General features: G+C 44.7%; 1 protein-coding gene across 1 annotated transcript in view; it reads right to left on the minus strand.

Annotated features, from left to right (window-relative positions):
• Positions 1 to 26,712, minus strand: part of cyfip2 (cytoplasmic FMR1 interacting protein 2) — a 105,506-nt gene that overhangs the window by 65,003 nt on the left and 13,791 nt on the right. Inside the window, exons 2-4 of the mRNA XM_078551132.1 lie at positions 8,846 to 8,995; positions 8,354 to 8,443; positions 6,164 to 6,241 (exon numbers count right to left, since the gene is read on the minus strand). Coding sequence (XP_078407258.1) covers positions 6,164 to 6,241; positions 8,354 to 8,443; positions 8,846 to 8,962 — 285 coding nt within the window. The 5' untranslated portion in view covers positions 8,963 to 8,995. The remainder of the gene's footprint in view (positions 1 to 6,163; positions 6,242 to 8,353; positions 8,444 to 8,845; positions 8,996 to 26,712) is intronic.

Below are 26,712 nucleotides of genomic sequence, written 5' to 3' on the forward strand. Positions count from 1 at the left end.
CCTCCACCACATACTCAGGCAGCGCATTCCAAACTTTTAACCACTCGCTGTGTGAAAAAGTTTTTCTCATATTGTTTTTATTTCTTTTGCAACTTACTTTAAATCTGTGCCCTCTCATTCTCAATCCTTTGGCCAGTGGGAACAGTTTCTCCCTATCTACTTTGTCCAGACCCCTCATAATTTTGAACACCTCGATCAAATCTCCTCTCAGCCTTCTTTTGTCCAAGGAAAACTTCTCCAATGTATCTTCATAACTGAAGTTCCTCAGCCTTGGAGCCATTCTCATGAATCTTTCCTGCACTCTCTCCAATGCCTTCACATCCTTCCTAAAGTACGGCACCCAGAACTGGACTCAATACTCCAGCTGAGGCCGAGCTAGTGGCTTATACAAGTTCAACATAACCTCCTTGCTCTTGTACTCTATGCCCCTATTAATAAAAGCCTAGGTTACTGTATGCTTTATTAGCTTCTCTTTCAACCTGCCGTGCCACCTTCAATTACTTATGCACGTATACACCCGGCCCCTCTGCTCCTGCACCCCCTTTAGAGCTGTTCCCTTTATTTTGTTTTGTCTCTTAATGTTCTTGCTACCAAAATGAAACACTTCACATTTCTCTGCATCAAACTTCATCTGCCACCTGTCCGCCCATTCCACCAATTTGTCTATGTCCTTTTGAAGGTCTACACTATCCCCCTCACAGTGCCTCCAAGTTTTGTATCATCCGCAAATTTTAAAATTGTGCCCTGTACACCAAGGTCTAGGTCAATATATATCAGGAAAAGCCAAGGGACCAACAGTGACCCTGGGGAACTCCACTTCCAGCCCAAAAAATATCCAATAACCACTACTCGCCCATATGGATAGGCCAAACCAAATCAGCAAAAGTAGTTTGGAGGACAAGTTCATGGAATGCATTTGAGACAGTTTCCTAGAATACATTGTGGAACTAACCAGGGAAGAGGCTATTTTAGATCTTGTCTTATGAAGTGAAACAGGGTTAATTAGTAATCTCATAGAAAGTGATCATCTGGGGAAGAGTATTCATAATATGACGAATTTCACAGTGAATTTGTGAGTGACATACTTAAATCCAAAACTAGAGTATTGTATGTAACTAAAGCCAATTACATAGGTCTGAGGTGCAAGTTGGCTGTGTTGGATTGTGAAATTTGACTAAAAGATATTATGGTAGCATTGGCTCCCGGAAGTCCCCGACCCAGGCTCTTCCGCTCCCAGACCTCCCCCACCCCCACCCCTCCACTCACAGACCTCCTCCACCCAGGCCCCTCCCCTCCCAGACCTTCCCCACCCTGGCGCCTCCGCTCCCTGACATCCCACACCCCGGCCCTTCCACTCCCAGGTCTCCCCCACCCCGACACCTCTGCTCTCAGACCTCCCCACCCCAGGCTCTCCATTCCTGAGCCTCCCCCACCCAGCCTCTCTGCTTTCAGACCTCCCCACCCCAGCCCCTCCATTCCTGGGCCTCCCCCACCCAGCCCCTCTGCTCTCAGACCTCCCCACCCAGCCCCTCCATTCTTGGGCCTCCCCCACGTTGACACCTTTGCTCCCGAGCCTCAACCATTCAGATATAGGGTGGTGCCAGAGGACTGGAGAATTAAAAATGTTACATCCTTGTTCAAATAGAGTATAAGGATTAATCCAGAAACTACAGGCCAGTCAGGTTATCCTTGGTGGTGGGAAAATTTTTACAAAGGATAATCTGGGAAAAAATTAACAGTCACTTACGAACATACATACGAACAAGGAGCAGGAGTAGGCCATTCAGCCCCTCAGACCTGCTCCACCATTTAATAAGATCATGGCTAATCTAATAGAAAACTGAAATATGCATCCCACCTACCCCCGAGAACCTATCACCCTCTTGCTTACCAAGAATCTATCCTCCTCTGCCTTAAAAATATTCAAAGACTCTGCTTCCACCACTTTTTCAGGAAGAGTTCCAAAGACTCACAACCTGCTGAGTGAAAAAAATTCACATAATCTCTGTTTAAATGGACGACCCCTTATTTTTTTTAACCAGTGACCTGTAGTTCTAGATTTTCCCTCAAGAGGAAACATCCTCTCCATATTCACCCTGTCAAGACCCCTCAGGATCTTATATGTTTCAATCAAGTCACCTCTTACTCTTCTAAATTCCAGTGGATACAAGCCTGGCCTGTCCAACCTTTCCTCATTAGACAACCTGCCCATACCATTTATTAGTCTGAACTGCTTCCATCACATTTACATCCTTCTTTAAATAAGGTAACCAATACTGTACACACTACTCCAAATGTGGTCTTACTAGTGCCCTGTACAACTGAAGCATAACCTCCCTACTTTTGCATTCAATTTCCCTCGCAATAAACATTAACATTCTATTAACTTTCCTAATTACCTGCTGTACCTGCATACTAGCCTTTTGTGATTCATGCACTAGGACACCCAGATCCCTCTGTAATCTCTCACCATTTAGATAATATACTTCTCCTTTATTCTTTTTTTGCCAAAATGGACAATTTCACCTTTTCCCACATTAAAGTCCATTTGCCAGATCTTTGCCCACTCACTTAACCTATCTATATCTTTTTGTAGCCTCTTTATGTCCTCTTCACAACTTCCATTCCTACCTATCTTTGTGTCATCAGCAAATTTGGCAACCATCCCATCCATCCCTTCATCCAAGTCATTTATATAAATTGTAAACAGTTGAGGTCCCAGCACTGATCCCTGTGGCACACCACTTGTTTCATCTTGCCAACCTGAAAAAGACCCATTTATGCCTATTCTCTGCTTCCTGTTAGCCAGCCAATCTTCCATCTTGGACAACATGGACAACTGTGGCTTAATTAAAGAAAAACAGAATGAATCTAGGAGGGAGGGGTGATGATGGTAATGTGGTTGACGGGGTGTGTAAGAACTCCTAAAAGGCATTTGATAAAGTACCACACAATAGGCTTGTCAGCAAAGGTGAAGCCCATGGTATAAAAGGGACAGTGACAGCATGGATACAAAGTTGGCTGAGTGACAGAAAACAGAGAGTAGTGGTGAATGGTTGTTTCTCGAACTAGAGGAAGGTATACAGTGGGGTTGGTATTAAGACCATTGTTTTTCTTGACCTATATTAAGGACCTAGACTTGGGTGTGCAGGGCACAATTTCAAAATTTACAAATGACACAAAATTTGAAAGTATTGTGAACTGTGAGGAGGATAGTGATAGACTTCAAGAGGACACAGACTGGTGGAATGGGCGGACTTGCGTAGATGAAATTTAATGCAGAGCAGTGTGAAGTGATTCATTTTGGTAGGAAGAATGAGAAGAGGCAATATTAAATAAAAGGTACAATTCTAAAGGAGCAGAGGGACCTGGAAGTACATGTGCACAAAACATTGAATGCGGCTGAACAGGTTGAGAAAGTGGTTAATAAAGTATACAGGATTCTGAGCTTTATAAATTGAGGCATAAGGTACAGAAGCAATGATGTTATGATGAACTGTTATAAATACTGGTTCAGCCTCAACTGAGGTAGCGTGTCCAATTGTGGGCACCCCGCTTTGGGAAAGATGTGAAGGCGTTAGAGAGAGTGCAGAAAACTTTCACGAAAATAGCTCCAGGATGAGGAATTTCAGTTACACGGCCAGACTGGAGACGCTTCAGCTGTTCTCCTTTGAAAAGAGAAGGTTGAAAAGAGATTTGATAGAGATGTTCAAAATTATGAGGGGTCTGGACTGAGGAGATAGGGAGAAACTGTTCCTATTGTCAGAGGGGTCAAGAACTCCGACTTAAAGGTGAATGACAAAAGAACCAAAGGCGAAATGAGGATTTTGTTTTTATTTGAAACAAGTGGTTAGGATCTGAAATGCACTGCCCAAGGTTGTGGTGGAGGCAGATTCACTTGTGGCTTTCAAAAGAGAAAAAGTTAGAAGAGAAAATATTTGTATGGTTAGGGGGAAAAGGGCAGGGGAGTGGGACTAGCTGAGTTGCTCTTGCAAAGAGCTGAAATGGACACAAAGAGCCAAATGGCCTCCTTCTGTGCTGTAATCATTCCATGATTCTATGACTATAAAGAAGTAATACTGGAGCGATTCGTCAGACTAAAAGCCTACAAATCCCCTGGAATTGACGACGTATACTCCAGAGTTCTAAAGGAGATGGCTGCAGAGATAGTGATGCAGTGACTGTCATCTTCCAAAATTCCCTAGATTCTAGAATAGTGTCAGTAGGTTGGAAGGTAGCAAATGCCACACGGCTATTTAAAAAAGGAGGGAGTTTGAAAACAGGTATCTACAGGCCAGTTAACCTGGCATTAGCCATTAGGAAAATGCCAGAATCTATTTTTTAAGGAAGCAGAAACTTAGGAAATCATAATTTGGTGAGACAGAGTTAACATGGTTTTATGAAAGGGAAATCATGTTTGATAAATCTATTTAGCGTTTGAGAGTCCAACTAGCAAGTAAATAAAGGTGAACTGGTGGATGGAGTATATTTGAATTTTCGAAAGGCATTTGATAAGCTGTCATATGAGAAGTTGTTGTACAAGATAAGGGCTAATGCCCATTCGGAGTAATATATCAGAATGGATAAAGGATTGGTTAATGGACAGAAATCAGAGAGTTGGAGTAGGGTGGATGTTGAGAGGCTGCGGCCCTGGCCGGCGAGTCTAGAGCTAGAGAACACAGTCTCAGGATAGGGGATCAGCCATTTAGGGCAGGAATGTGGAGAAACCCCTTCCCTGAAGAGGGTTGTGAACCTTTGGAATTTTGTACTCTAGAAGGCTATGGATGCCGAGTTGTTGAATATCTTCAAGGCTGAGATAGATATGCTTTTCGGACTCTAAGGCAGTGACTCTCAAACTTATTTGGTTAAGCGGCTGACTTTCAAAGCAATTACTAATCCCGGAAATCCATCTAATTTATAACACTCATAATATGAAATCGCTGCATGAAATGATTGTTTTAATAATGCTTTTAAGGCGACAGGTATTTACTTCCAGATTTCACTGAGATGGGTATGCCTGTTCCTCACTGCACAATATGCAGTAATTAAATATTTAAGGGATACCCCTCCCTTGAACAAGGTTGAACTCATCCTGCAGCCACCACCGCCTTGGTAATGGTGGGTCGACCTGATGATCTTCCTGCTGCTCTCAGCGCTCCTTCATGAGCAATCCCTTCTGAGGTGAGGCAGCCAGTCCACCCTGTGCTGCACACGTGGCAGCTGCACTTGGCTCCTACCTCCCACCAAGCCCCCTTCCGGCCTTTGCTCACTCACTTTCCCGACCTTCTGGAATGTGTCTACAGGACCCCAGGGGTCTGCGGACCCCAGTCTGAGAACCAGTGCTCCATGGAACCAGGCTGGAAGGTGGAGTTGAGATCAGCCATGCCAGTATTGAAAGGCAGAGCAGGCTCGAGGGACTGTGTGGTCTATTACCGCTCCTATCTCCTATGTACTTGTGTGCTGATGATCAGCTCAATTCATGATTCTTCAATAATGAAGGAACCCATTCTAAGCTAGCAGGGGACTTGGACAGCATCCAGGCTTGGTCTGACAAGGTGCAGTAATATTTACACTACTTAAGTGCCAAGCAAGGAAAGAAGACTCAGAGAATTTAAAAAAACACAATGAGGTGTTGTGATGTGGAATGAAGTGTCCGAAAGGGTGGTAGAAGCAGATTCAATAGTAACATTCAAAAGATAATTGGATAAATACTAGAAGGGCAAAACTTGCAGGGCTATGGAGAAAGAGCAAGGAAGTAGGACTAACTACACAACTCTTTCAAAGAGCTGGCACTAGCACAATGGGTTGAATGGCCTTCTTCGGTGCTATGTTCCTCCAATTCTGTCCTCTTGTATATCCCTGGTTTTAATCACTCCACCATTGGCGGCCTTGCCTTCAGCTCCCTAGGACCTAAGCTCTGGAATTTCCTCACCAAACCTCTTTGCCTCTCTCTCCTCCTTTAAGATGCTCCTTAAAACCCACCTTTTTGACCAAGTTTTTGGTCACCTGTCCTAACATCTCCTTACATGGCTCGGTGTCAAACTTCTGCCGGGTAACGTTCCTGTGAAGCGTCTTGGCACATTTTACAATGTTAAAAGGCACTATGTAAATGCAAATTGCTGTGGAGTGAATCTATAGATCATGGCTTGAATATTAATATTACCTGTGGAATGGCTCGCGAGCAGCTCCTCCACGTATAGAGCATCACCGCATATTCATGTCCCTCCTCCAGCATCTCGTTCTGAAAAAGAAAAGATTGTGATCCCATTAACAATGGTGCTAACTTTGCCCAACAAGGGTGCAGCAGAGAGTGTTGTTTTGGTGATGGTCAGAGAGTAACGGTAGGGTTGAGTTTGCCAGGCAACGCAGGGCTCAAAATTCAATCATTGTTTCACAAAAGCGATCATCTGGAAACGTTTGAAAATTACACCTCCCGAGAAAAAGACCAAACCCCTGATGCCCCTTACGGAAACCATGGTAACATCCACCCACTGCATGGTCATTTGAGCTAATGTTGATCACTGAGGCCCTTCCCTGGTAGAATTCAACTCTGGGCTCCAGATTATTAAAAAAAAACAGAGGCACTGGAGAAAGTGCAGAAATGTTTCACAAGGGAGAGAGGTCAAAACAGCAAGAAAGAATGAGCAAGCTGGGGTTTATTTCTCCAGAAAAGAGCAGGCTGAGGGAGTGACGTGAGGGACGTCTTTAAGGTTATGAAAGGGTTTGATCGGGTGGACGTCGAGAAAATGTTTCCACTTGTGGGAGAGACTAAAACCAGGTACCATAAATATGAGATAATTACTAATAAATACAGTAGGGAATTCAGAAAAAACATCTTTACCCAGAGAGTGTTGAGAATATGGAACTCACTACCACAGTCTGTGGTTGAGGCGAATAATATAAACACGTTTACGGGGATAAACGCAAGGTCGAAAGGAATAGCAGGAGGTGATGATGATGGTGTTAGATGAATAGAAGTGCGAGGAGACTCATGTGAAGCATCGACACCCATATGGACTTGTTGGGCTGAATGGCCTATAAATAATATGTGATGCTATGTAACCTGAAAAGATTCAAATGTCATATTCAATGTTGGTGCCAATTCAGTTCACAGGAGCAAAAATATTTCAGCAAAGACCACCGTCAAAATGCTAAATAGATGAAAGGATTCTAACTGGTCATTATTCAAATGGTTATGAGTATGTCATTTTGGACTGACCGTAAAAAAGGTTACATCAAATCACATCACAGACAGAATGGGCAAACCAGTTTAGTGATTATGTATCTGGATTTATCATCCAGTAAAAATGCCCTTCAAGTTGTCAGATTGTCATAAAAACCCAACTGGTTCACTAATGTCTCTTTAAGGGAAGGAAACCTGCCAACCTAACCCAGCCTGTGCCTATATGTTACTCCAGTCTCAAACCAATGTGGTTGACTCTTAACTGCCCTCTGACATGGTCTAGCGAGTCACTCAGTTTGTATCACTCTGCTTCAGTTCTACATTGGGGCTGAGGTTGGGGATGGGTTGATATATTTTAACAAAGAACACGATTAAAATTCTAAAGGGAGACAGGGAATCTACCTTGATGGACTTGAGCTCGATCCAGATCAACATTGTGTACTAGGACAACGCAGCCCACTCGATTCACCACTTTCAACATCCACCACCTTCAACATCCACTCCCTCCACCACGGAGGCACAGTGGCAGCAGTGTGCACCATCTACAAGATGCACTGCAGCAACTCATCAAGGCTCCTTCTACAGCACCTTCCAAACCTGCGACCTTCAACCACCTAGAAGGACAAGGGCAACAGATGCATGGGGACACCGCCACCTGAAAGTTCCCCTCCAAGCTACAAACCACCCTGATATGGAACTATATCGCCGTTCCTTCACTTGTCACTGGGTCAAAATCCTGGAACTCCCTTCCTAACAGCATTGTGGGTGTATTTAGACCAGATGGACTGCAGCGGTTCAAGAAGGCAGCTCAACACCACCTTCTGAAGGGCAATCAGGGATGGCCAATAAATGCTGGCCTAGCCAGTGATGCCCACATCCCATGAACAAATAAACAAAAGAGGGTAGAACGAGCTGCAGGTTACTCAGTATTAAATTGAGAAACACAGGAAGGTGACAATGCAGATATCAGTGTGTGACATCATGCTGTTGTACTGGGGTCTCATAGCATTTACCCACCATCCGACATCCTCAAGGACCCTCTGCAAAGTGGTCAGGTATCCACTTGGCCCAGTTTGAAAGTCTCACGCATTAATAATAGAGGGAGAGCTGGTTACGGACAAAAGCAGAGTTGTGGTTGTGGACAGAGCTGAGTGGTGGAGAGTTACTTACCATGCTGGAGTGTACGGTGGCCTGTTCAATGTACCTGGCAATCCCAGTAACAAATGCGTTCCTGTCTTCAAAGTTGGTGTCAAAGTTCGCCTGATAATGAAGGATAAATACAGAGTTTATAGAAAAGTGAAATGGGCTTATTACACAGTGTACAAATGGATCATGTAACATGACCCGTCCACTACAGGACTCCGCCGTACTCTGAGACCAGATCCTCAAGAACCATATGTTTTGTTTGCCATAGTTGGATCAGGTTCCCAGTTGATAGATGGGTTGTGTTACTTTTAGTGTCAGCAGCCGGACCAGAGCACAGCATAACATCAGGGAAATGACCTCAGCCTTGTACAACAAGTTGGTAACATCACCATTATCGTTTCTTTATCGAGTGCTAATTCACAGGACATGGTAAATTGGTTACAATTGGAGAGTTGACCAGGTGTCCATTTGGTCCATTAGTTCAAGGTCTTGGGAGTCCCTGGAACCCAAACCTACCTGATACATGATGGAGGAGGGAGGTGGTTCGATGCATGGCTGTTGGTCAGGGAGGGGCAACTCCTCCAACAGGTCCACATTGGACAGAGCATCCTCCAGCGTCACATGCGTCGTCATGGCTGCGTCCAATCAAAACCCGACAAGATTAATCTGGGGTGGGAATATGAGAATCAAGGAATATCATTTAGAATTAGTGTAGCAGAGACAGTCCCAAACAGAGACAATTGGGAACTGTCAAAACTGATTTCACAACTCTTTACATATTAAACTTCCCTAAAAATTTCTCTCTCCATCCCGCTGGCTTTCCTGAAGGTGCCAACTCTCACTGGGTTTCAGTCCCAAAGCCCCTCCCACCCCAGTACCTCACTCAGTCCAATTATGGGTGAGGACGTAATTTTAACTGAGCCTACCCGGTATGAAGGGGCAGATTCGGAGTAAATGCCTCATTTTACACCTTTCCCCCTAATACACCCTGCATTGAAGTCATTTTGATCAAACCCCTCAGGCCTACCCTATTGGGGGGTAAATCTAGAACTAGGGGCTACAGTATCAAAATAAGGGGTCCCCCAGTTAAGGTGGAGATGAGATGGAATTTCTTCTCTCAGGGGGTCATGAATCTGAACTTCTCTACCTCAGAGCGCAGTGGAGGGATGATCTTATTGAATGGCAGAGCAGGCTTGAGGGGCTGAATGGCCTACTCCTGCTCTTATTCCCTGTGTCCTTATGCAGTTATCATAAAAGGAAATCCAAAAATCTTCTACCAACATGTAAATAGTAAACAGATAGCAAGAGGCAGGGTGGGGCCTATGAAGGACAAAGAAGGTGATATGTGCTTAGAGGCGCAGGTCAAGGCTTGAGCACTTAACAAGTATTTTATTTTGTATCGGTGTTTACTAAGGAAGAAGATGCTGACAAGCATCTGAGAAGCAGAGAAAGGAGAGGTAATGGATGGGGTGAAAATTAGGAGCAGGAGGTACTGGAAAGGCTGGCTATGCTTAGAGAGGGCAAATCGCTTGCGCCAGATGGCTGGCATCCTAGGTTTCTCAGGGAAGTGGTGATGGAGATAGAGGAAGGGGTAACCTTAATCTTCGAATTTTTCCTAGATACGGGGGAAGTGTCAGAGGATTGGAGAGTGACAAGTGTGGCATATTTATTCAAGAAAGGGTGTAAGAACATTTCTGGTAACTACAGGCCGGTCAGTTTAACATCAATGGTGGGTAAGGCTTTAGAAACAATAATCAGGAAAAAAAATGACCAGGCACTGTTCCAATTAGCTAATGGTACAAGGACCAGGGGATACAGATTTAAGGTATTGGGAACTGGTGCAGGGGGGGGTTGAGAGGAAGAACTTTTTAATGAAGAGGGTGTTAATGACTAGGAATTCACTGCCTCGGAGTGTGAAATATGAAAGCAGAAACGATCAATGATTTCAAAAGAAGATTGGATGGACACTTGAGGGCAATAAACTTGCAAGGTTAGGGCAGGGGAATGGGACTGACTAGATTGCTCTAAAGAAAGCTGACATAGAATAAACGGGCTGATTAGCCTCCTTCTTTTCGCCATGACGCTATAACTGCAGGAATCAAGGTTGAAAGGGCCAACTTTATGTGGGGTGCTGAACACATTAGTTTTGAGCTTCCCAATGTGTAACTGGAATAAATCATACTTCATCCAGCACTGGATATCAGAAAAGTGGCACGGTCAATCAGAAGCAGTGGAGGTTTTGAGAGAGGTGACGGTGAGGTAAAGCTGGGTGTCATTAGCTTACATGTGGAAAACGTCACCATGTAGATGAGAACGAGGAGGGTGCAAAAGATAGATCCTTGGGGACACCTTTGCAGGTGATCACTATGATTAATTGGATAGAGAAGAATGGAACCAGGCAAAGACAGTCCCACTCAGGAGAGGTGTTGGAGGAGGACGGTGTGGTCAACTATGTCAAAGACTGCAGACAGGTCAAAAAGAATGGTGAGGGATAGTTTACCACAGTCACAATTGCACAGGATGCGTCTTTCAAATTTGATAAATGTCGTTTCAGAACTATGGTAGGGGTGGAAACCCGATTGGAGGGATTTAAACATGGAATTCTGGGAAAGAAGCGCACGAATTTGGAAGGAGTCAACAGGCTCAAGGACTTTGGAGAGGAAAGGAAAGTTGGAGATGGGCAGTAGTTTGCTTGGAAAGAGCAGTCGTGGATGTTTCTTTTTGAGGAGAGAGGTGATGATGGCAGATTTGAAGGAGAGAGGGGGCAGTACCTGAGGAGAAAGAACTATTAACAATACCAGCTAACATGAGAGCCAGAAAGGCAAGTTGGGTAGTCAGCAGATTAGTGGGAATAAGGTTGAGAATGCAGGAGGTGCATCACATGGACAAGATGGGAAGAAGGAAGAGAAGGGGAGGTAGGAGAGAAAGATGTAGATTCAGCTTTCGGGGAGGGGGAAAGCTGTTTAGGTTAGGGGAGTGGAGGGAAATGGCAGAGGTAGCTGAACAGATATTCTCAATCTTAGTGTCAAAGAAAACCTTGAGCATCTCCAATATGGGAAAATGTACTCTACACAATCAATCATTTCCAGGAGGAAGTTTCTCCTCATCTATTCCATTAAAACCCCTCATAAATTGAACACCACATTTCTCTTTGAACTGAGTACTGTCCCCAGGGTCACTCCCCACCCCCCTGCCCCCCCCGGGCACCGTTACAATTCAGATAGGCAGGCAGTGAAGGATAGAACTGGAGCCAATCATTATATACTTGCAAGTTTTTATTTACAGAGACATACACCGTTCTCCTGCAGCCAACCAGCTGAGATTTAGCCTGCCCTGACAAACATGAGCACAATTGAGTCCCAATTAAGGCCCACCACCTGATCACAATTACACACCTAATTAAAATACAATTAACATTCCCCTCAACACCCACCAAGCCCCCAGCACCTACAAAAACCCTGTAAGGCTTTTGAGTTTCATAGGGTAGAATTTTACGAATGGCAAGGTTTCCCACTCGGTCACCCAAAAATGCATCACTGCCAATACTGACTGCCCTGAAGCCATTTAACATTTGGCAGTGCATTAATTGGTTAAAGGTGAGACTGCCACCCCCTTCTGGGGAGGGCATCCTGCCTTAGAGAGCTTCCGGCTAATCCAACTGGCCAACAGCTCTGTAGGCCCAGCAGCTCCAGGTTCACGCTGGAGCCACTGCTTGGACTACAGCCAGTCCAAAGAAGAGGAGTTATGGAGGCTGGAAGACAAGACTGGGGTATTGGTGGGGCTGGCTGGCCCTTGTGATGGGGGTGGGGTGAAGGGGATGGGGGAGGAGGCCCGGTTTGAGAAGCCAGGGGATAGGGTTAAAGGAGGATATAACCTGGGAGAGAGGGGTGCCTCCAATGGGCACAGGAGACCCCTAAAGGAGAATCCCTTCCTCCTTGCCCAACTCCAGCTCACCCAGCAAGAACAGCCAGGCTATCCACCTGGCATAGGTCTTCCGCAGGTAAAATTACAGTGGGAGTGGGATGAGGCACTTAAGTGGCCAATCAATTGAGGCCACTTAAAGGCCTCAACAGACCCAAAGGCAGGCAGCCACCAGACTCCTCCACCGCCCCTCATAAAATGGGAGACAAGTTGGGGACGGGTGGTTAGACCATGTGCTATATTTTATGAGCACCCCCCCACCCCCAACCTTCAAACTCACAGGTGGAGGGCTGTAAAATTCCACCCATAGAGTTACATCGAATACATAGTCCAGAGGCAGGCATTTGGCGCAATCTGTAATTACACTCCTTTCAAGCCTCCTCCCACCCTTTCTCATCCAATTCTACCAGCATAACCCTCTGTTCCCTTCTCACTCATGGTTTCCCTAGCCTCCCTTTAAATGCATCGATACCATGAGGGTTTCATTGACTCTCAGACATTGGTTCCGGGTTGTTTTCCCAGCAGAAAACACCTGACTTTATTTACAAAGTAATGCTAAATTGTAAAATTCACTGTGTTGAATGGAGACCCACCTCCCCTTTCAACTCATTTCCCTCCCCAGAGCAGCAAACACTGGGAGATCTCAGCTCCCTCGGTCTTTCCTTTCGTCCTTACAACCTGCAGGCTTGGCCTTACCCAATCGCGAGCTGCACCCTGCGTTACCTCATCTTCTCCCCTACCTCTTTCCAAATCACCCGTCTCTGCACCCAGCCTTTCAGCTGAGCTTCCCAGTTGAAGTCAGAGGCAAATCTACCATTAGTTTTTCTCCAGCAACCCATCAACTATTTGCTTTTAGAGATCTTCACCACGGTGACAGTCTTTTCCTGGGGTAGCAAAGGAAGAGATTGATACACACTTTGAACTCGGCCTCTGACCTTTACAGAAAGATGCAAGAGATGAAGAACAGGAACAAAAACAGGAAACCCATTTCCTGCTGAGCAGATACAGCCTTTGTAATAGAAAGTGCGGTGGGCAGAGGTGTGTGTAGAAATGGCAGGGTTGAGAAACTTGTTCCTGCTATCATTGCAATTTTTCTGTGCACAGACTTCTCACTCAGAAAAAAGAACTTTAAAATTAACGCAGAACCCTAGAACCACTGATGAAAGAGCTGCCCAAGTGATACTCTGCTGGTGTCTCAGCTACACAAAAAAAAAACAGATAGGTGGAGCACTTTGACTCAGAAGGAAGTACACAGCTGTGTAATCTATAGCTACAGCTCAAATCAAGAATTTGGGGGCAGCTCACAGATGCCTGAAGACTAAGAAATCATACAACCCAATGACACATGGGCGGAGGTACTCATTCATGAGGGGAGTTGGTGGCGTAATGGTAAAGTCACCGGTCTGGTAATCCAGAGATCCAGGCTGTGCTCTGTTGAAATCCCGCCACAGCAGCTGGTGGAAATTAAATCCAATTAATAATCTGGAATTGAAAGCTAGTCTCAGTAATGGTGACCATGAAACCATCATTGAGTGTTGTAAAAATCCATCTGGTTCACTAATGTCCTTTAGGGAAGGAAATCTGTCATCCTTACCTGTCTTTGTTTATGCATTCATAGGATATCGCTGGCTAGGCCAGTACTTATTGTGTTTCTCACGTGTTGGTGCAGGCTCGATGGGCCGAAGGGCCTCTTCTGCACTGTGAGATTCTGTGATTCTGTAAATTAGGCTCATTCATCCAGAAAAACTTTCCACAGTTCCCCAAGCCAAAGCAACCCCGATCAGCTCCAGTCTTTTTACATCCACTCTCCTACAGAAACCCTACTCCTCGTTTGAGGAACTTACTAATGGATCCAACTCAGGCCTCTTGCTCATCTGTGATTTTAATCGCACCACTTTGGTCAGCCATGCCTAAATTCTGGAACTCCTTCCCCCAAACATCCTGGCCTGGAATTGTATCACCATTCTTTCACTATTGCCAGCTCAAAATCCTGAAACTCCCTCCCTAACCGCACTGTGGGTGTTCTTACACCATGTGTACTGCAGCGGTTCAACAAGGAGGCTCACTGCCAACTTCTCAAGGGCAATTAGGGATGGGCAATAGATGCTGGCCCAGCCAGCGATGCCTACGCCCCATGAATAAATAAAATGTGTCAGCTGTGGCTCAGTAATACTCCCATCTTCACGTCAGCTGGTAAAGTCAGCACTCTAGAGGCTTGAACACATAATGCAGGGCGACAAGTCAGTGCAACACCAAGGGAAGCGGAGGTTTAATTTTTCAGATAAGAATATACCGCAGACCCATCTGATCTCTCAGGTTCCATCGGTAGCACCTTCCAAACCCGCAAACTCTACCGCCCAAAAGGACAAGGGCAGCAGATGCATGAGAACACCACCACCAAATTCCCCTCTAAACCACGCTTCATCCTGACTTAGAGCTATATTGCCCGTTGCTTCACTGTCGCTGGGTCAAAATTCTGGAGCGACCTCCCTAACAGCACTGTGGGTGTACCCACACCACATAGACTGCAGAGGTTGAAGAAGGCAGCTCACCACCACCTTCTCAAGGGCAATTAGGGATGGGCAATAAATGCTGGTCTAGCCAGTGACGCCTATATCCCGTGAAAGAATAAAAAAGGGTTCAATTTTAGAAATTTACAGCACAGAAGGCCATTCAGTCTATTGTGTCTGTACCAACCGAAAAACAGTTCTTGAGCTGAATAGCACTTTCCAGCTCCTGGTCCATAGGCCTTTAGGTCACAGCATAAAGCATATCCAAGTACTTTGTAAATGTGATGTAAGTTTCTGCCTCCACTATCCTTCCAAGCAGTGAGTTCCAAACCTCCACCACCTTCTCCACAACTCCTGTCTAACCATGTGAGGTGAGGGTCCCCCCCCATCCCCACTGTTTATTGACCTCTCTACTGATGGAAATAGGTCCTTCCTACCCACTCTTGTTTAGACCTCATGACGTTATTGGAAATGAGCAGGGGTGGGAAGGGGCCCGTGTCCTGCAGCCAATATTCATTCTTTAATCAACGTTACTGAGAAGCACAGGTTTTTCTGGTCATCATCTCAATATTGTTTGCGGGATTTTGCTGTGCACAAAGTTGGTTGCCTCGCTTCCTGTATTACAACATCGACTATACTTCAATAGTACCTCACTGGCTGTAAAGCACTCCCCAGGTCCTGAATGTGCTTCTTTTCCTGCCACGAGTCTTCAGTTTTGTGGGCCACCACTTACCTCACCTCCTCCAGGGATGGACGTCTCCCTGGGATCTCATTTCACAGGCCCATGGCTGCAGGATCTTAACAAAGCCAATCCGGGTTACACGCTTTATGGAATGCCCATGCTCAACAAGCTGGGAGGCATCAACTCTACATGACGTCTCAAGTGGTTTGTGTCAGGATCAAGCACTTCCCAGTCAGGGACCTGAATGGGTGAGGCATCCCACCTTGTTACCAGGGAGCTGGCCCCAGTGCTGCATTCTCCCTTCCCTCCACAGCTGCCATCCTGCAGATTCTTTGAGCCCATTAGTTAATCGGCTGAACGAGAGGCTACTCACCTGATTTACTAGATATTATAGGATCCACTGTTTTAAAAAAAAAATTGTTAACCGGATCAGGAACTGTGCAGTTAGATGGTTAAACCTTACTGCCGACAGGAAGGTAAACATCAAACACATCCACCCACCAGCAACCCACCAATCACACAATTTGCCAGACCAATCATGTGAGCTTACAACATACACAAACATGACAAGTTCATTGACTCGGCTAAGCTTTGACTCAAACCAAGTGGTTCACAATGACTGAATAAGTCAAATTCCATCTCTATCACAGGGAATACCCGGTCAGTTTTTTTGGAGAGTGGTGGGGGGAGGAGGGGTGTGAGAACATTGCATTGCACAATTCCAAAGAAAACGCCAAACCAGAAGCCTTGACAAAGCATAAAAAATTAAACTCCTAGGCTCGTCAGCTGAACTCCCCCAACAGCCTGTGTGCACTCCAGCCTCTCTTAGACAGTACCCTACCCGTAAAAAAAAATAATAAAGACTTGTATTTATATAGCACCTGTCATTACCTCAGGACATCACTAGGCCTTTTACAGCCAGTTAAGTGCTTTTGAAGTGTAGACACTATTGTTTTTTTTTATTCATTCACAGGTTGTGGGTTTCGCTGGCCGGGCCAGAATTTATTGCGCATCCCTAGTTGCCCTTGAGAAGCTGGTGGTGAGCTGCCTTCTTGAACCGCTGCAGTCCATGTGGTGTAGGTACACCCACAATGCTGTTAGGGAGGGAGTTCCAGGATTTTGACCCAGCGCCACAGTGAAGGAACGGCGATATATTTCCAAGTCAGGACGGTGAGCGGCTTGGGAGGTGAACCTCCAGGTGGTGGTGTAATGTGTGAAATGCGCACAGCAAGCTCCCGTAAACAGCAATGAGATACTGACTGGACAAACTATTTTTTGTCATTTAGTTTGAGGAAATAATATTGGCCAGGACATGGAGGGTGGGGAGGGGGGACTACTTTTTTCTTTACTTTTTCATGGAGTGTGGGCGTCGCTAGAAAGGCCAGCATTTGTTGCCCATCCGTAATTGCCCTTGAAATGAGTGGCCTGCTTGGCCATTTCAAAGGGCAGTTAAGAATCAACCAAATTGTTGTGGGTCTGGAGTCACATGTAGGCCAGACCGGGTAAGGACGGCAGATTTCCTTCCCTAAAGGACATCAGTGAACAAGGTGGGTTTTTACAACAATCGATGATAGTTTCACGGTCACCATTACTGAGACTAGCTTTATGTTCCAGATTTTATTAATTAAATTTATATTCCCCCAGCTGCCGTAGTGGGATTTAAACCCATATCCCAAAGCATTAGGCCAGGCCTCTGGATTACTAGTGCAGTGACATTACCACTGCGCCACCATGTCCGCTGCTCTTCTTCAAAATGGTGACTTGGAATCTTTTATTTGCACCTGAACGAGCAGATGGGGCCTCAGTTTAACATCTTATTTGAAAGATGGCACATCTGACAGTGCAGCGCTCCCTCAGTACTGCAATGGAGTGTCAGCTTGATTTTTGAGCTCAAGGCTCTGGATTGGGGCTTGAACTCACAACCTTCTGCTGCCCACTGCAAAATGGAAAAGACAGATTTGTATTTATATACAGCCTTCACAACCTCAGGATGTCCCAAAGCACCTTACAGCCAATGGAAGTGTAGTTACTGTTGTTATGTAATGAGTGCACACATTTAACTTGCTCTCACAGCCCATGTTCTTTATAAACACTCCCAAATCACAAAAGTGAATCCTGTAAAATGGCAGAATATTTTATCAACTCTCATCTCAACCCTGGCGCATTATCCTCCACAGACAACACCTCCTTCATAGCATCACAGAATAGTGCAGCAGAGATGGAGGCTCTTCAGCCCATCATGCCTGTGCTGGCTCTTTCAAAGAGAAATCCAGTTAGTCCCAATCCTTCGCCCTTTGCTCATATCCCAGCAAATTTTTCTCCTTCAGTATTCCCCATGTTGCCTCTGACTCGTTTGCCAATCACCTTAAATTTGTGCCTTCTAGTTGTCAACCCTTCAGGCAATGGAAACAGTTTCTCTATTTACTCCAGATAAACCCTTCATGATTATAAACACCTCTAGCAAATTTCCTCTTTGTCTTTCCTCCCTGAGGGAGAACAACCCAAGCTTCACCAGTCTCTCCACATAATTATAATCCCTCATCCGTGGAGCTATTTTAGCAAATCTTTTCTTTACCTGAATGAAGGGCCCAGGACACTACCCTGAGGAACTCCTGCAGCAATGTCCCAGGACTGAGGTGTTTGACCTCCAACAACCACAACCTTCTTCCCTTGTGCTAGGTATGACTCCAGCCAGTGGAGAGTTTTCCTCCTGATTCCCATTGACTCCAGTTTTGCTCGGGCTCCCTGATGCCACACAGTCAAATGCTGCCTTGATGTTACACGTAGTCACTCTCACCTCACCCCTGGAGTTCAGCTCTTTTGTTCACATTTGGACCAAGGCTGGAATGAGGTCAAGAGCTGAGTGGCCCTGGAGTGGCCCAAACTGAGCATCAGTAAGCAAGTTATTGCTGAGTAAGTGCTGATGATCGAGAGTAGACTGATGGGATGGTAATTGGCTGGCTTGGATTTGTCCTGCTTTTTGTATACAGGACATACCTGGGTAATTTTCCCCATAGCCGGGTAGATGCCAGTGTTGTAGCTGTACTGGAATAGCTTGGCTAGGGACATGGCAAGTTCTGGAGCACAAATCTTCAGTACTATTGCCGGAATGTTATCAGGGCCCATTATCCAGTGCCTTCAACTGTCTCTTGATAACACATGGAGTGAATCAATTTGGATGAAGGCTGGCATCTGTGATTGTGGGGTCCTCAGGAGGAGGCCGAGACGGATCATCTGCTCGGCATTTCTGGCTGAAGATGGCTGCAAATGATTCAACCTTGTCTTTTGCAATGACGTGCTGGGCTCCCCCGTCATTGAATGGAGATATTTGTGGAGCCTCCTCCTCCTGCTGGCTCTTTAATTGTCCACCACCATTCATGACTGGATGTGGCAGGACTGCAGAGCTTAGATCTCATCCACTTGTTGTGGGTTCACTTAGCTCTGTCTATTGCTTGCTGCTTCTGCTGTTTGACATGCATGTAGTTCTGTGTTGTAACTTCACCAGGTTGACACCTTATTTTTAGGCATGCTTAGTGCTGCTCCTAGCATGCCCTCCTGCACTCTTCACTGAACCAGGGTTGATCCCCTGGCTTGGTGGTAATGGTCGAGTGGCGGTATGCTGGGCCATGAGGTTTCAGATTGTGGTTGTGTACAATTCTGCTCCTGCTGATGGCCCACAGCGCCTCATGGATGCCCGGTTTTGAGTTGCTGGATCTGTTTGAAATCTATCCACTTAGTACGATGGTAATGCCACACAACATGGAGGGTATCCTCAATGTGAAGACGGGACTTCGTCTCCACAAGGGCTGTGCAATACTGTCATGGACAGATGCATCTGTGACATGTAGATTGGTGAGGGCAAGGTCAAGTAGGTCTTTCCCTCATTTGGTTCCCTCATTACCTGCTACAGACCCAGTCTAACAGTTATGTCCTTTAGGACTCAGCCAGCTCGGTCAGTAGTGGTGCTACCAAGCCACTCATGGTGATGGACATTCAAGTGACCCACCCAATACATTCTGTGTCCTTGTCACCCTCAGTGCTTCAGTTGAACACCACTTGGAGGAGTGCTGATTCATCAGCTGAGGGGGTTGGTAGGTGGTAACCAACAGGAGGTTTCATTACCATGCCTCATCTGATGCCATGAGACACCCAGGGCAACTCCCTCCCAACTGTGAACCACTCTGCTGCCACCTCTGCTGAATCTGTCTTGTCAGTGGGACAGGACTTACCCAGTGATGGTGATGGTGGTATCTGGGACATTGTAAGGTATGATTCTGTAAGTATGACTATGTTAGGCTTTTGTTTGACTAGGCAAGGGACAGTTCTCCCAATTTTGGCACAAGCCCCCAAACGTTTGCCAGGAGGACTTTGCAGGGTCCACAGGGCTGGGTGCATCGTTTGACCCAGGTTGATGCTGGGTGGTCCGTCTCGTTTCATTTCTTTTAGGCTTCATAGTGCTTCAATATAACTGAGTGGCTTGCTAGGCCATTTAAGAGTCAACCACATTGCTGTGGATCTGCAGTCACACTGTTGGCCAGACCAGGTATCTGCCTACAGATCCCCTTCCCTAAAGAACATTAATGAACCAGATGGGTTTTTATGACAATCGACAATGGTTTCGTGGTCACCCTTACACTAGTTTTCAATTTCAGATTTATTTATTGAATTTAAATTCCACCAGCTGCCATGGTGGGATTTGAACCCATTTCCCCAGAGCATTAGCCTGGATCTCTGGATTACTAGTCCAGTGACATTACCACTACGCTACTGCCTCTCCCTCGTGAGCCTATCACGTGGCACTTTATTAAATGCATTTTGAAAATCCATATTGCACTGTCCTCATGGACCCTCTCTGTTATCTCATCAAAAAACTCATTCAAGTTAGTCAAAAACAATGAGTCCATGCTCGTCCAAGTGGATTTTAATTATTTCCTGGATTATTGTTTCTAAAAACTTCCCCACTACTGGCGTTAACCTGACGGGCTAGGTTCATCCTTCTCCCCATTTTTGAACAGGAATGTAACATTTGCAATTCTCCGGTACTCTGGCACCATTCGTTCTATCTAAGGAAAACTGGAAGGTTGTGGCCAGCACCTTTGCAACAGCACCATTATTTCTCTCAGCAATCGAGGATGTATCCCATCTGAATATGTGAACTATCCTCTTTTCATACCACCAGCATTCTTTGTACCGTGTATGTATACTTTATTTTTATCTTATCCAGTATCTTGGCAGCCTCTTCAATTACAGTACTTTACCGAAGCTTTCTGCCTCCATCAATCGACCTTCACTTTGCTCCCTAATTGGCCCTGGCTACTCCTCTCGCACGCTTTTACTATTAATATGCAAATAGAAGATCTTTGGATTCCCTTTTCTGTTAACCGCTAATCTATTCTCATACCATCTCTGTATCTCCAATTTCCCTTTTCACTTCTCCTCTGTACTTTCCATATTCAGCCTGATTCTCTCTTGTATTATCAAGATCGCTCAGTGCCACCCCCCCAGCAGAGCAGCTCTTCCTCAGCACTGAACCTCCGACAGTATAGCACTTCCTCAATACTGCCCCTCTGACAATGCAGTGCTCCCTCAGTACCGTCCCTCTGACAATGCGGTGTTCCCTCAGTACCATCCCTCGGACAGTGCAGTGCTGCCTCTGAACCGCCCTACCGACAGTTCAGCATTCTCTTAGTACTGTTTATCCGAAAGTGCAAGACTCCCTGAGTACTGCCCCTCTGACAGGGTAGTACTCACTCAGCGCTGCCCCTCCAACAGAGCAGCACTCCCTCAGCACTGCATTGGGAGTGTCAGCCTAGATTTTTGCCCTCGAAATTCTTGGGTGAGGCTCAAACCCACAAACTTCTGACTCTGAGGTGAGAGCGCTACCCAATGAACTAGAGCAGACATTGGTCCAATTGACCAAGAGATTCAACCCTGGGAAGAACAAAAGTGCAACTGGGAGTCTGAGAAATGGTAAGGGCACTGAGACTGGACCCCAATTTTAAAAGGGGGAATGGGTGAGCATAGAGCACATGAGCCCAGGATAATGGAGGCCTGGGCGATTTACTTAGCCCATCACTGCTCCCCCTACTCAAGCCTCAGACTAAACTACACTTGGGTCATGATGCACATCTTTAAAAGGAGGACCCCACTTCCTTCCTGCAGATCGTTGCTCACCAACTCAAACTATTGAGTTAATTTTTAAAAATTTGTTCATGGGATGTGGGTGTTGCTGGCAAGGCCAGCATTTGTTGCCCAACCCTAATTGTCCTTGAACTGAGTGGCTTGCTAGGCTATTTCAGAGGGCAATTAAGAGTCAACCACATTGCTGTGGATCTGGAGTCACACATAGGCCAGACCAGGTAAGGATGGCAGATTTCCTTCCCTAAAGGGCATTAGTGAACCAGATGGGTTTTTACAACAATCAATGATAGTTTCATGGTCACCATTACCAAGACTAGCTTTCAATTCCAGATTTTATTAATTGAATTTAAATTCCACCAGCTGTCATGGTGGGATTTGATCCCATGTCCCCAGAGGATGAGCCTGTGCCTCAAGATTTCGAGTCCAGTGACATTACCACTATGGCACCATCTCCTCCAGCTCATGGTGGGAAGATAGTGGGATTACAAAGGGTAATCTACTGGTTTCTTTAAATCTCTCATCCCATACTCCCCAATCCAAGTTTCTCCTGAGGTCAGTGTGAGAGGATCAAAGAGTGTGGCAGGGTGAAGAGGCGAGTGAGAGATTCGGATTCTCTCTGTTGCTGCCTTCAGCTTTGTTCTGCATCAGCTATCTCTTGGTGGATTAAAGCTGGTGGATGGCCAATTCAGCAGCCCTCGCAATCGACATCACACACTCACTCTGACCAACATATTCACTAAATGTACAAACTTCAATCTTAAAAAAAAAATCACACAGGAAGCCTTAAATCAAACTCATAACATTATCTAAAGGAACAATGTCCTGCCATATTAACTCTTTCAATGCTAAATGCCTTATTTCTTAAATTATGACAAACAAGTTCCTTTTCTTGATAAACTCCAGATATCAATGTTGCCTCAAGGGGAAATTCTTCCCCTCACTAGTTTTACTGCAATACTTGGAGTAAAAGGTCGAACTTGTGTTTATTTAGCACCTGATCACACCCAATGGATGTCCCAGAACACTTCGAAGACACCAATTTAACTTTGAAGTGTAATGTAGATAAACTGTGCAAAGCAAGATTCCTTAATCAGCAACAGGATAAATGACCTGCTTCTTCTGGTATCCAGGTTGGTAACCCTGACCTCTTTGACTTGCCCTATCCAATGTCCACACCCACATGCTTCCCAGCTGGATTCAGTGGACAGAGGTCAGGATCAGGAATCTGGGCACATTTTTCATCTCCTCAACCAAGGGACACAAAAGCTGAATCTAAATCCACATCAGCGTCCAAGTGGGACCAACTAATGGCAGGAACTGGCCGTTGAACTGGAAATAGTCCTAACCTGGATGGCAGTATCTCATTAATGAGTGCATTCACTCACTGAGTCCTGGGGAGAGAGACCCATCAGAAGGGATGTTATGCTTGATTTGCAAACGTGCTGTGTTTTGCTACAGGTTACATTGTTGTTGTGGTGCACAGTGTGATCGGGGAACTAAGTGCTTCATCAAAATAGCACTAAAGTCAAGAATTTGGGGCAAGTAGGAATTTAGTTCAAGGGGAGGGAAGAGAGGTTTCTCTTTAATCTTCTTGTTTGACCTCCAGTAATTGTTGAGTCTTTTTCCTTTATCTCTAAGCTAGGAAACTGTAACCTGCTATCACTTTACTGAATTAGTAACTACTTAGCCAATCAATTAAATAAATAAGTAATGTTAGACAGACACGGCAGGGCAGATGGTGTGCCGTTGCTGCAGCATGTGGGAGTTTGTGGACAGAATTGCGATCCCCAATCCTGGGGATAAGTATCTGCAGCTGGAGCAACTTCGGCTCAGAGTTGCGAAGCTGGAGTACGAGTTGCAGACATTGTGGGGCATCAGGCAGAGGAAAAGTTACCTGGATGCTTTGTTCCAGGTGGAAGTCACACCCCTTAGGTTAGGTAGAACTCAAGAGCTGCTCAAACGTCAGTGACGAAGTGGTGTGATTGTGGTTCAGGGAGGTATGGGGGAATGGGGGAGAAGCATCAGCTCTTGATTTTCACCAACAGGAGCTTGCGAACAAGGACTGTAGAGTGGATGAGCAAACTGATTGTAGCATCCGGTGCAGGATTCCATTCAAGTGGGAGGAGTGAAAAAGCATATTGTAGTGATAGGGGACAGTATAGTCAGCGGGATAGATCCTGTTACAGGAGAAAGAGTCTCCAACCATGAGAGAGATCTTACAGTGGTAGTGCCCGCCTACTGCTGCTCCAATGTTCTTATGTTCCAACGACATCTAAGTGCAAATAGAGGCCACAACTTGAATAGACTACACATTGAAATACGGGCTACAGAACACTCAGGAGTTAGGAATAGAAGCAGAAGTCCTCATGAACGTGAAGTTTTGGTGGCTGCCAATAAACTAGAAGGTAAACAAATATGGGGCGCAAAACAAAAGGAATTAGATCATTAGAAGGAATATGAAGTTTATTCTGAAGTACCAGATAGAGGACAGCCAGCCTTGTCACATAGGTAGACTTGTACAGAAATGGTCAAAGCAGATGGGGCTTAAGGCCAAAGCGAGGCTGGTTACTCAGGGTTTTGAACAATGACTGGGTGATACGGATGTTAGAGTGAATTCTCCTGAAAGAAAGTCCTTTTGCTGTTTTGGCCACACATTCCATGAGAGTGCAGATCAATTGACATAAAAGCCGCATTCCTGCAGGGTGAAACATTTCAGAGAGAAATATTTCTGAAACCGCCTAAAGAGGCGAGTGATGCAGAGGGGAAACCAAAACTAAACTAAATAAATGCATTTATGGCCTGAATCATGTCTCCAGGGTGTGGTATTTTTTGGCGAGACCTGTTTTGCTGAACATAGAATGTGTTTAACCAAAATCAGATCCTGCAATGTTTTATTGGTATCAAAAAGGGAGACTTGCAGGCACCTTCATGATGCATGTTGATGATTTCTTTTCTGCTGATACTGTGCAAATTGCGAAATATGTTATTGATAAGATTAAAGTGGAACTTAAGATTGGAAGCCAGGCTTCAAGAGGCTTTTAAATATATTTGTTTAGACATTCAGCAGAATAGTTCTGGAACAACTTTGAATCAGCAAACCTATTTAGAGAGTGTTACTCCTATCCTGGTTAATCATGCTAGGTCATCACAGAAAGATGATGTTACATCTAAAGAAGAAATAAAGTAGTTGCAAAGCTTGATTGGTCAGTAGAATTGGTTATGCACTCAGACAAGACCAGATGTTAGTTTTGATGTATTGGAACTAAGTACCATGATTAAACAACCTGAAGGCAAATAAAACATTTAAAAAATAAATATGGAGACTTAAGTTTCCATCCATGGATGACCTACAAAACATAAAATTGGTTATTTTTAAGTGATGCTTCTCATGCCAATCTTCCTGATGGATATTCAAGTGCAGTTGGTTTCATAAGATTCTTTGTGGGTGAAAATGGGAAATGTTGCCCTTTAGCCTGGGAAGCTAAGAAAATAAAAAGAGTTGTTAAAAATGCTTCAGCTGCGGAAACGTTGTCTCTTATGGAAGCAGTGGATATGAGATTCTATTTGTCAAATACTTTAGGGGCAATTCTATATAGGTGGTGTACTAAAAAATGTTTGCCTATTGAATGTTACATAGATAGTTGTTCTGTGTGGGATAACTACACTCTACAAAAAGTGGAAGTGAGAATAGATTAAGGATTGACCTTGCTAGCATAAAAATGTTAGAAAATAAAGGAAATCTCCAAGGTCAAATGGGTTGATGCAAGTCCTCAATAATTTAATTGGTACAAACATGCCTTTTTCTGAAACAAAGGATTATTCAAGAGCCTAGAAGTGGGACGACTTGCATTATGATGCTTAATAGAGAACGTGCAAAATCATTTTTCTTTCCTTGATTTGTTTGAAATATTGTTTATGAATTCAAGGGGTATGGGGAAAAGGCAGAAAAGTGGAGTTGAGAGGATTATCAGATCAGCCATGATCTCATTGAATGGTGAAGCAGACTCGATGGGCTGAATGGCTTATTTCTGCTCCTACATCCTACATCTTACGTCGTCTTATTTAAATAAAGGAAATGTGTTAATTGTATAAATTAAGGTTAAGTGTATACAGATTGGGCACACGCATTGGATAATTACTTGTGTACATATAAAGAGACATTTACTGACACTGGTGGGTTGTAGAGTGAGGAGCTAAACATTTGTAATCCCTCACTTGGTAAATAAATCTAAAACTAAATTAAGATTGACTTCTGGTCTCCTCCTTCATCAACTGGCTATAAGAAGATTAATAGTTAAGCATAGTATTAGATTAAAAGAAGAGTCTTATAATGTTGCAAAGAATAGAACTAAACCTGGGAGTTTTAGGAACCAGCAAAGAGTGATGAAAATGTTGATTGAAAGGGGGGAAAAAAAGAGCATGAGATTAATCTAGCCAGGAATATAAAAACAGATTGTAGAACTTCTACAGGTGAATAAAAATGGAGGAGAATAGTTAAAGTAAACTTTGGTCCTCAGAGTCAGAGACAAGAGACATTATCTTGGAAATGGAAGACATATTGAACAAATATTTTGTGCCTTTCTTCACAATAGAACACACAAGTTATGTACCAGAAATAGTAGCACAGAACTTGAGTATTGCTGAAAAAAGAGAGACATTTTTTGTCAAATCTTTTTGTCTTGCACTCATCAGGACGATTCACAAGAATACCAAACGTAATCAACAACTTATATTATATGAGGAGAGAGTGCTGATTGGTTAGCAGGTGGACTGTGATTGTAGAAGTGTTGTAATGGAGGATGCACCAGTTGATGGTGGCTGACAGTTAACTGTCAAGCATAGTTTGAAATTTAAACCAGACAGCTTGACTCTGATTGGTCAAGGTATTGCCCTGAGAAATGAACCAGTGAATGGCTGTCACTTATTTTGTTTAGCTGAAACAGGCGCAGTGTGTGTAGATGTTCTTTCTGTCTGCAAAGCACAGGGCCCTATGTATTAGTGTGTGTGTACTGGAAGCTACATATATGTGAAACATTGTGAGCCCGACTGACAATTTCAAATTGGTTGTCAGAGTAATTCTTAGCACACTGAGGATTATTTAGCAAATGTCCAATCGTGGAATCACATCT

This window comes from Cetorhinus maximus, chromosome 10 (assembly GCF_964194155.1).
Source record: "Cetorhinus maximus chromosome 10, sCetMax3.hap1.1, whole genome shotgun sequence".
Lineage (NCBI taxonomy): Eukaryota > Metazoa > Chordata > Chondrichthyes > Lamniformes > Cetorhinidae > Cetorhinus > Cetorhinus maximus.